We start from the raw sequence: 10,829 nt of genomic DNA, 5'->3' as shown, positions 1-10,829 counted from the left end.
TTGGGTCTCTTTCCTGGGGTCAGGGAGAGAAATAAAGCGGATGAGTTACTTCCTGTCACCGTAGAGATGTGATGGTCAGTCCTCCGGCCACTGCCCACACACTCACTGTTCTGCCTGGTCTGTCATTGAGATGCCAGGTTGTTGCAAGGTCGCACTGTGAAGGGGCTGAGCCCAGAGAAAATGACGGCGTGAGGATCTGAGAGCCCAGGGCGGAGCAAAGGGGAAATCTTTGCTGGTCTGCTCTTATTTTTCTCCTCTTCTCAGCCCTGCTCCAATGTTTTTAATTCTATTCTATCTGGGCCCCTACCCGACCCTTCTCCCGCCGTGCCCAGAGCCTTCTCCTGGTACGTGGGTAACATTTCCCATGCGTGGCTTTGTCCTCCTCTCTCTCCTCTCCATGGGGATGGCCATGCGTGCCGATCAGTGCTTGGGTTTGGCAGGGCTGTTTCCTCCTGCCTGTGCCCCCACCGGTCTGTGAGAGGAACCCAGGGGGGGATGGAACCACAAATCCATAAACGTGATGAAAAATGCTCCCGGCTCTGTGAATGCTGCTGATTGTTTGGAGGTCCCAGTGGGGTGGGAGGGAGAAGCAAAGGCCACAAGGAGAAGAGGAACAGCCACAGCCAGAGGGGCTGAACTAGCAGTGCAGGGGGGAGGCTGCCCCCCTGGCTCAACATGGTTCCCATCACACCCGGGCTCACAGTCTGGTCCAGTGGTTCGCAGCCCCCGACTGCTGAGCATCGGCTCGGCTGTCACCAGCAGCTTCGCTGTGGGCAGGACTTGCCGGAGGGGAATGTTACAGGGGGATGGGGGGAAGGACAATGAGGAGGAGGTTGGCATTTTGCTAAGCAGTGTCCCCAGGCAGCAGAGCAGGGGACAGGGGGAAGTGGGGAGAGGCAGATCAGTGACACAGACACAGCCCAGAGGCAGGTGCTGCACAGACGGGGACGGAGGCTGGGTGGATGGTTCTCTACAGGACACCCCCAGCTGACAGGTCCTGGGGGCTGCGGGGCCAGGCCAGAGACAGGCAGAGACCGAGGGCAGCGCGAGCGGATCGGTACCAAAGCAGGCGCCTTACACTGGCTGCATGGGCAGAGGCGGCTCCAGCTGACTGGGATTCTTCCCTTCTGCCCCGGCCGGGACTCCTCTGGCCCCATCCAGCGTCCTTCTCAGCCCGGCCCAGCGCCTGGGAGAGGGGCCCAGCCTGGGTGCCTGGGACCCCTCTGGATTCCCTAATGCGCTGCGACGCTGACCAGGGCTGCCCCCGCGTCTCGCCCCGCGCTGCTGCCGAGCCTGCAGCTTCCTGCCACTTCCCGCAGCCTCCCGGCTCCGCCTGGGCCTTAAATCCCCTCCGGGCCCCTCGGGACCAGCCCTGAATCCCCTCTGGGCTCCAGGCTGAGCCCTCGGCAGAGTCTCCAATTAACGGAGATACGGCCTCATTTTGGAGACGCCCAGAGACCCCCGGGGCCAGGCCCTGAGAGGGGTAAATACAGGCAGGGCCATGGGGCCGGCAGGGCCTGATCCCCAGCTCCACCAGGCCTGGGTTCTGCTCTCGCCCCCCTGGCCTGAGTGCTGGGGGCTGTGCTGGGTTCATGGGGCTGTTTCCCCCTCGGCCCTGCACACGGCTCAGTCGGGGTGACGCCCTGGAGTGATCAGAGCCGTGAGGGTTTCCGCCAGCGGAGAGTCCAGCCCAGATGTTGAAGGGGGCGGAAGGGTTGGGCTGTTCATGCCGATCTAGCCCCTCCCGCCTGTGACTCAGGCCAGCCAACTCCTCCCCGTTGGGTGAGATGGGAGGAAACGGGGCTGGAGGTTTCGCCAGAGCTCTCACTATAGGGCATGGCCCGAAGTGCTCAGGGGCTGGGGCCCCAGTGGCCGAGAGGCAGCTCACAGTCGGGCTGCGCTGACCGACTGGCGGGAGGAGCAGGCAGCCCCCTGGCATTGCAGCCTGGCGCCCTGCCCCCATCGTCAGCCACTGCACCCCCCTCCCCACCGCCACTGAGAGGTGGCCAGCTGGGGTCCCACCAGCAGCAGGACCCACCCGTGCGGCTGGGGGCTGGGAGGCAGGGAGGAGGGACCATTTCCCCTTTTTAAGAAGTCGGGACTGTAGGGTAAACTGAGGCAGCCCTAAATGTGCTAATAGGCCTCTAAACAGCATAACTCCATTTTAGGATTGAGGCCTGGGAACACCACAGTCAGGATAAGAGCTGCAGACAGTGGAACGACCCATAGCAACCACATTCTAAGACACTCGAACTGGACTCCAGTTAGTAACCTAACACATTTTGCTTAAGATAACATTCATAAATTTGCTTAACTGTCTTGCCTCTTGCTTCACTCCTAGATAATGAGCCTGAGAACCAAGTGCTGCACCAACTCAAGGCCATACCCGCCTGCTATAAGAAACATCATCATCAATGCAGACTAAGGGTACGTCTAGACTACAGGGTTTTGTCGACAGAAGTTTTGTCAACAGATACTGTTGACAAAGCTTCTGTCGACAAAGAGCGTCTAGACTACATTCAGTTCTGTCGACAAAGCAAGATGCTTTGTCGACAAAACCCTGTAGTCTAGACACAACCCTACATGCAATAACACCTTCTGTCGACAGAACTCTGTCGACAGAAGGCGTTATGCCTCGTAAAATGAGGTTTACCAGCGTTGACAAAACTGCTGAGTTCTGTCGACGTTATGTCGACAGAACTCAGCGGTAGTGTAGACGCAAGTATAGTTTTGTCGACAAAAGTCCACTTTTGTCGACAAAACTCTGTAGTCTAGACACACCCTAAGGGTACGTCTAGACTACAGGCTTCTGTCGACAGAAGTTTTGTCGACAGATACTGTCGACAAAACTTCTGTCGACAAAGAGCGTCTAGACTACATTGAGTTCTGTCGACAAAGCAAGCTTTGGACGCAAAGGACAGTTTACATTCAATAACATTCAATAACATTCAATAACACCTTCTGTCGACGGAAACTCTGTCGACAGAAGGTGTTATGCCTCGTAAAATGAGGTTTACCAGCGTCGACAAAACTGCTGAGTTCTGTCGACGTTATGTCGACAGAACTCAGCGGTAGTGTAGACGCAAGTATAGTTTTGTCAACAAAAGTCCACTTTTGTCGACAAAACTCTGTAGTCTAGACACACCCTAAATGTTATTACTGTTTTGCTGACATGTTTTGGCATTTAAACAATAACCACCTATATGTATTAATTAATAAGTTGTTACTTTGCAATGGGCGTAGATATTATGTAATCTTTAGTAGTTCTATTGGCTTATGTGCTCATTTCGTCTTGCTGCTCGACCTATCAAATCATTTTCCCTCCGTCCACCTGCTGACTATATAACCTATTGTATAGAGTTAATTAACCAGTGTTCACCAGGGTAACCCCTGCGTGTCACTCCATCAGCTGGTGTATAATAAATCCTCTGCTTGTTTTCACCTGCATCCAGAGTGTCCTGGCTTATTTCCAACAGGGACAGCTGCAGGGGGGCTTTGATACGGGATGGTGCCTTTCAAACAGGACGTCTGGCCAACCAGCCAAGGGGCTGCCAGGGGTGGGCTACAGGGTGGGATGCTTGTAAAGGCAGCGAGCGCCACAGACACGGCCCAGAGGGGAGAGGAGGGGTACAGTGTGGGGTTGGGGGTTTCCCGCCTGGATCTCATCCAGTGCAGGCACAGTCTTCCACAGAACATGCACTTACAGCAGATACCGTGTGCCCGAGTCCTTTGTCTTACCACAGGGTGATGGTTCCCAAGTAACCCCACAGACTGACACAGGAACCAACCACGACAGCCCCAGCTCTCCCTGAAGCCTCTGCTACGGCCACCCAGCGCCCAGGGCTTGGCAATCACTGGAGTTTCCCATTCTCCATCAGAAGTTACCATGGCTTTTGAAATCAATGTAGAGAATTATGCACGGACCTTCCATTCCCACCTTTCTTCCCTCGGGCACCAGAGTCTGGGCCGTGGCTCTTTGGAAACTGACTCTTGGTGCCAGCACAAAGACAGCACCGAGAAGACTCTGACTCCTCGAGCAGTGCCCATGGGGCCCTGCAGTGCAGGGAGTGGGGCAGGCAGCCCAGCAGGGGGCCCTGCAGTGCAGGGAGTGGGGCAGGCAGCCCAGTAGGGGGTGCTGCAGTGCAGGGAGTGGGGCAGGCAGCCCAGCAGGGGGTGCTGCAGTGCAGGGAGTGGGGCAGGCAGCCCAGCAGGTGGTGCTGCAGTGCAGGGAGTGGGGCAGGCAGCCCAGCAGGGGGTGCTGCAGTGCAGGGAGTGGGACAGGTTGCCCAGCAGGGGGTGCTGCAGTGCAGGGAGTGGGACAGGTTGCCCAGCAGGGGGTGCTGCAGTGCAGGGAGAGGGGCAGGCAGCCCAGCAGGGGGTGCTGCAGTGCAGGGAGTGGGGCAGGCAGCCCAGCAGGGGGTGCTGCAGTGCAGGGAGTGGGGCAGGCAGCCCAGCAGGGGGTGCTGCAGTGCAGGGAGTGGGACAGGTTGCCCAGCAGGGGGTGCTGCAGTGCAGGGAGTGGGGCAGGCAGCCCAGCAGGTGGTGCTGCAGTGCAGGGAGTGGGGCAGGCTGCCCATCAGGGGGCGCTGCAGGGCAGGGAGTGGGGCAGGCAGCCCAGCAGGTGGTGCTGCAGTGCAGGGAGTGGGGCAGGCAGCCCAGCAGGTGGTGCTGCAGTGCAGGGAGTGGGGCAGGCAGCCCAGCAGGTGGTGCTGCAGTGCAGGGAGTGGGGCAGGCAGCCCAGCAGGTGGTGCTGCAGTGCAGGGAGTGGGGCAGGCTGCCCATCAGGGGGCGCTGCAGGGCAGGGAGTGGGGCAGGCAGCCCAGCAGGGGGTGCTGCAGTGCAGGGAGTGGGGCAGGCAGCCCAGCAGGGGGTGCTGCAGTGCAGGGAGTGGGGCAGGCAGCCCATCAGGGGGCGCTGCAGGGCAGGGAGTGGGACAGGTTGCCCAGCAGGGGGCACTCTGAGCTGAGAGGCAGGGCTGGTTCTATGCTGGGCTCACATGCCCTGGCCTGCGGGGAACAGGGTCGGGGCTGTCTCAGGATATCTGCCCCTGGTGCCTTTTGCTTTGTTATTATTTCCTTGCAAGGTTCAACCCCACACCCAAGGAGTCAGGGACCATCCTGGGCCAGACATTAGCATTCCTGTTGTAGCAGGCCTGGAGGCCCAGTTGCAATGGGGGCTGCACCCACATGACCTGAGGTAGAATACCTGGGAGACCTGACCTGGGAGAGTGGAATACTTGTGAGCTCAGTATCTCTGGCAAGGAATTGGACCCCAGCAAGATACACATGAGAGCGTAAGACCAACCGGACTGGGTCAGACCAAAGGTCCCTCTACCCCAGTGTCCTGTCTGCTGACCATGGCCAATGCCAGGGACCCCCAGAGTGAACAGAACAGGGAATCATGCAGTGATCCATCCCCTGCTACTCATTCCCCGCCTCTGACAAACAGAAGCTGGGGACACCATCCCTGCCCATTCAGGCTAATAAGTATTGATGGGCCTAACCTTCATGAATGTATCTAGTTCTCTTTTGAACCCTGTTCAAGTCCTGATCTTCACAATCTCCTCTGGCAAGGAGTTCCACAGGTTGACTGTGCGCTGTGTGAAGAAAAACTTCCTTTTATTTGTTTTAAGCCTGCTACCTCTTAATATCATTTGGTGACCCCTAATTCTTATGTTATGGTGTGATGGCGTGTTGGGGTCCCCTGTCTCCTGCACCCCGAAATGGCACGAATAGACTCCACCAGCCAGTAGAATGGAGGTGGTTTATTGCTTCTCCAGGATATAGCACAGCACAGATGTAATCTGGTTACAGGAACTGGGGCTAAGAGGCCTCAGTGCCCCCCTTGAGATGGGGGAGTCCCAGCCCCCCTCCCCAGTTCCTTCTTCCCTGCTTTCCAGCCAGGAACTAACTCCCCCTCTTCCAGCCCTGCCCACAGCCAGGGCAGCATCCACCTTCCTTTGTTTCTCCCCATGGGGGGTGGCTGGTCAAACCAGTTTGGCACCACCTTTGCATAATGACTCCCCCTTTCCCTGCTGGGTCCTGCTACAGACAGCAGAGGTCGCCACAGCCCTAGCAAGGTAACCCCACTAGGTCACATATGGGAACCAGTAAATAACTTTTCCTTATTCACTTGCTCCATACCTGTCATGAGTTTATAGAGCTCTATCTTATCCCCCCTTAGTCTCCCCTTTTCTAAGCTGAAAAGTCCAAGTCTTTTTAATCTCTCTTCATATGGGACCCGTTCCAAACCCCTCCTCATTTTTGTTGCCCTTTTCTGAACCTTTTCCAGTGCCAGTGTACTTTTTTTTGAGATAAGATGACCACATCTGTATGCAGTATTCAAGATGTGGGCATACCAGGTTTTATATAGAGGCATTAAGATACTTTCTGTTTTATTCTCTGTCCCCTTTATCAGGGCTGTTCTCTATTCTGACAATCCAAGTGCAAAAGGTGAGGCCCTGCAAGAGACCTTACAAAATATAACTTGCCTCTACAGGCTCTGGTTACAAAAACTCCCCCAGAGTCATGGATTCACTGACTGACTCTGTGCGTGTGCGTGTAGGTGTGTGGGTGTGGGTGGGTGGGGTTAGCTGCCACCATCAAGTGATTTTTATCCCTAAAACTGGGGATGAATACTTCAATTCTCCCCCCAGGGCAGCCCAAGCTCTTGCCACAAGACAGCTTAAAAAAAGAAAAGGGAAAAACAAGCTGCCGTTTCTGGTTACTGACCTCTTAGTCTGAGGCATGCAGACAGACAGACAGATAAACCTCCTATGCTTTCTAGGACACAAGAATCAAATTATCAGCTTAAAAAAGTGATTTTTATTACAAAACTAAAGCTATACTTGATAAAGCATCCTGGGATGATAGATATTACAGAGCAACTAAATTAAAACACAGAGAAAATCTCTGGCACAATGTTTAGATGGGGATAGGAGGCATAGAGTCACACAGAGCAGTTCAAACCAAACCACAAAATAAAGAAAAATACCGATTGCGACTAGATTCACTTTTTCCGTTTCCTTGAGCCCTATCTTCTCTTGGTTCAGTCCACTTCCGTGCCCTGAATTCCTTGGGGGCATGGTAGTCCGGCCTGGGTTTAAATCATTCTGTCTCTCTCAACTCCTGGTTTAACTCTCCCACACAAAGGGTGTGTCTAGACTACATGCCTCCTTCGACGGAGGCATGTAGATTAGCCAGATCGGAAGAGGGAAATGAAGCCGCGATTAAAATAATCGCGGCTTCATTTAAATTTAAATGGCTGCCCCGATCTGCCGATCAGCTGTTTGTCGGCAGATCGGGGGAGTCTGGACGCGATGCCCCGACAAAGAAGCCTTTCTTCATCGACACAGGTAAACCTGGTTTCACGAGGCTTACCTGTGTCGATGAAGAAAGGCTTCTTTGTCGGGGCATCGCGTCCAGACTCCCCCGATCTGCCGACAAACAGCTGATCGGCAGATCGGGGCAGCCATTTAAATTTAAATGAAGCCGCGATTATTTTAATCGCGGCTTCATTTCCCTCTTCCGATCTGGCTAATCTACATGCCTCCGTCGAAGGAGGCATGTAGTCTAGACACACCCAAAGAAAACAGGCAAGGTCCCTTAGACAATTCAAAATTTAGCACTTTATTCCTGCTGGTCCTTCTGGCTTCCTGCCAACCCCTTTCTAGCTACCTGGGTTAACCCCTTAGTCCCCGGGTGCTGGCCGGGTGCTCCTCCTATCCATCAAACTTTTTAAATGATTCCTAATATTCTGTTTGCTTTTTTGACTGCTGCTGCACACTGAGAGCTATCACAGAGAACTATCCACAGTGACTCCAAGATCTCTCTCTTGAGTAGCTGTAGCTCAATCAGTCCCCATCATATTGTATGGAGAGTTGGGATTATTTTTTCTAATATGCATTATGTTTCATTTATCAACATTAAAATTCTTTTGCCAATTTGTTGCCCAATAACCTAGTTGCATGAGATCTTTTTGAAGCTCTTCACAGTCTGCTTTGGTCTTAACTGTCTTGAGCAGTTTGGTATCATCTGCAAATTTTGCCACCGCACTGTTTACCCCTTTCTCCAGATCATTTATAAATAAGTTGAATAGGATTGGTTCCAGGACAGACCCTTGGGGGACTCCACTAGTTACCTTTCTGCACTCTGAAAACTGCCCATTTATTCCTACCCTTTGTTTCTTGTCCAGTTATCAATCAATGAAAGGACCCTCCCTCTTATCCCGTGACAACTTACTTTACTTAAGAGCCTTTGGTGAGGGACTTTGTCAAAGACTTTCTGACAATCTAAGTACACTATATCTACTGGATCCCAAACAAATTATGTTCTGACAATTTGATTCTTTACTATAGTTTCAGTTAATTTGCCCAGTAATGACGTTAGACTTACTGCTCTGTAATTGCCAGTATCACCTCTAAAGCCCTTTTTATATATTGGTGTCACATTAGCTATAACATAATTTCCTGCCTCGCTCTCATAAATCCCAGCATGAATGTATCCTTCCTCATCCCCACCCTGAGTACCTTTATTGACTGAACATTTCAGCCTTATAGCATGTCAAAATGTGATATTTTAAGGACCATTTCTAAGATTTCCGAGCTCCCGATACGTGGATGGGGATGGGGAGAAAGGAGTTCACAAATGTCGCAGAGCGGCCATGCACAAGTGTTTCTAGGTGTATTTCTCTGCAGCCCCACATGCTACTCCTGCAGGTGCTGGACATCAACGTGCTGGTGTCTGACCCCCTCTTAGTTTTCTCAGAGCTGTCTTCACCTCCTTATTCCGCAGGGTGTAGATGAGCGGGTTCAGCATGGGTGTGACCACATTGCCGAAGATCTGCACAGGGGTCACCAGCACTTTGCTCAGCTGGGGCTGGGTGTAGATCAAAGCACAGGGCCCGAAGAAGAGCATCACCACCGCCAGATGGGAGGCGCAAGTGGAGGCCGCTTTGCGCCGCCCTTCACCCGAATTCATCTTCACAACGGTGTAGACAATGCGGACGTAGGACACGAGGATGAGAGTGAAGCAAGTCATGGGCACCATTCCAGTGTTGGTGAAGGTCACGGTCTCAATGATGTACGTGTCCCCACAGGCCAGCTTGGCCACAGGGAAGATGTCACAGAAAAAATAGTCCACCACGTTGGACCCACAGTAGGGCAGCGTGAAGGTCAGGCTGGTGAGGATGGTGGCGTGGAAGGAGCTGGTGATCCAGGTGCCGGCAGCCAGGAGAGTGCACACCCGCCAGTTCATGATGACCAGGTAGCGCAGTGGGTAGCAAATGGCCACATACCGGTCTAAGGCCATGACCGTGTAGAGCAGGCACTCGGTGCTGCCCAGGAAGTGATAGAAGAAGACCTGGGCCATGCACCCGCCCAGAGAGATGGTTCTGCTGTTGGCCCAGAGGTTGGCCAGAAATTTAGGGGTACTGATGGAGGAAAAACCAATGTCAAGCACAGCGAGGTTGCCGAGGAAGAAGTACATGGGGGTGTGCAGGCGGGGGTCAGCGAGGACGGCTGAGAAGATGAGCAGGTTGCCCAGCAGGGTGCAGAGGTAGAAGGCTAAGAAGGTGAAGAAGAGGATGGTCTGGAGGCCATCGGTGTTGGGGATCCCCAGGAGGATGAAGTAATTCACCATACTGTGGTTGGCCGGCCCCACATGGGTCTCGGTCCTGAGGTAGAGGAGAAAAATAACACCAGTGGGTTCCTGAAAGGAAAATGCTCACTCCTCCTTCCTCTGCCTGCATTGCTGAGTTTGGCTGGTGGTACAGGTGGTTCTTACACGGTAATGCCTCTTAGGTCAGGGCCTCCCACGCCTGGTACTGCACTGACTGGCAATGAGCACAGAAAGACAAAGCATCTGCCTTGAAAATGGTACAGTCCAAAGAGGAAGAGAGAAAAGTGAGTATGGTCAGACCACAGTTCTATCTGGCCAGTACCCTGTCCTTTGACAATGGCCAATAGCTAGTGGGAATGAAAAGAGCAGGTAATTATCAAGTGATCCTTTCTCCTTCGCCCATTCCCTGCCCTTCCAGAGGTTAGGGACACTTGCCCTGCCCATCCTGGCTAATAGCCATTGATGGACCTAACTTCCGTGAATTTATCTAGCTCTTTCTGGAACCTTGTCACAGCCTTCCCCTTCACAGCATCCTTTTCCAAGGAGTTCCACAGGTTTACTATGCATTCTGTGAAGAACTACTGCCTTTGGATTGTTTAAAACCGGCTTCCTATTCATTTCATTTGGCAACCCCTAGTTCTTGCACAATGAGGCATACGTGACACTTCCTTATTTACTTTCTCCTCGTCAGTCATGATTTTATAACCTTCTATCACATCTCCCCTTAGTTGTCTCTATTCCAAGCTGAAAAGTAACAGTCTTTTCTCTTCAGATGGAAGTCATTTCTTACCCCAGTCATGTTTGTTGCCCTGTTTGGAAACTGTCACAAACTGAATACATCTTTTTGAAATGAGACAACCACATCTGCACCCAGAATTCGTGATGTGAGGGTACCATGGATTTACATAGAGACACCGTCAGGTTTCTTTCTGATTATCTAGCCCTTTCTTAACGAGTCCCAACATTCTGTTTGCTTTTTTGACTGCCGCTGACTCCTCAATGGCTCCAGTTTCTCTTTCTTGAGGGGTAACAGCTAGTTTTGATCCCTGCTTTTTACAGGCCCAGTTGGGATTCTGTTTTCCAACGTGAATGATTCTGCATTTATCAACATAGAATTTCATCAGCTCTTTTGTGGTCCCTGTTTGCAATATGCCCTGTTAACCCTTCACAGTCTGCTTCAGATTGAACTCTCTGGAGTAGTTTTGTACCAGC

The 10,829-nt window shown here is 52.8% G+C and overlaps 1 protein-coding gene across 1 annotated transcript; it reads right to left on the bottom strand.

The window, feature by feature from the left end:
* Positions 1-8,726: 8,726 nt before the first annotated feature.
* Positions 8,727-9,653, bottom strand: LOC102460541 (putative olfactory receptor 10D4). Its single transcript, XM_025177896.3, has one exon. It carries the CDS (start codon positions 9,636-9,638, stop codon positions 8,727-8,729), a length of 912 nt encoding a protein of 303 aa, XP_025033681.2. The 5' UTR covers positions 9,639-9,653.
* Between the last annotated feature and the right edge of the window lie 1,176 nt (positions 9,654-10,829).

Source organism: Pelodiscus sinensis, chromosome 30 (assembly GCF_052426305.1).
Source record: "Pelodiscus sinensis isolate ZL-2025 chromosome 30, ASM5242630v1, whole genome shotgun sequence".
Classification (NCBI taxonomy): domain Eukaryota; kingdom Metazoa; phylum Chordata; order Testudines; family Trionychidae; genus Pelodiscus; species Pelodiscus sinensis.
The sequence above is the reverse complement of the archived record's forward strand: the minus strand, read 5'-3'. Positions and strand labels throughout refer to the sequence as shown.

Coding starts and splice junctions, on each gene's coding strand:
- LOC102460541 (XM_025177896.3), bottom strand. CDS start 9,638: ATGGTGAATTACTTCATCCTCCTGGGGATCCCCAACACCGATGGCCTC.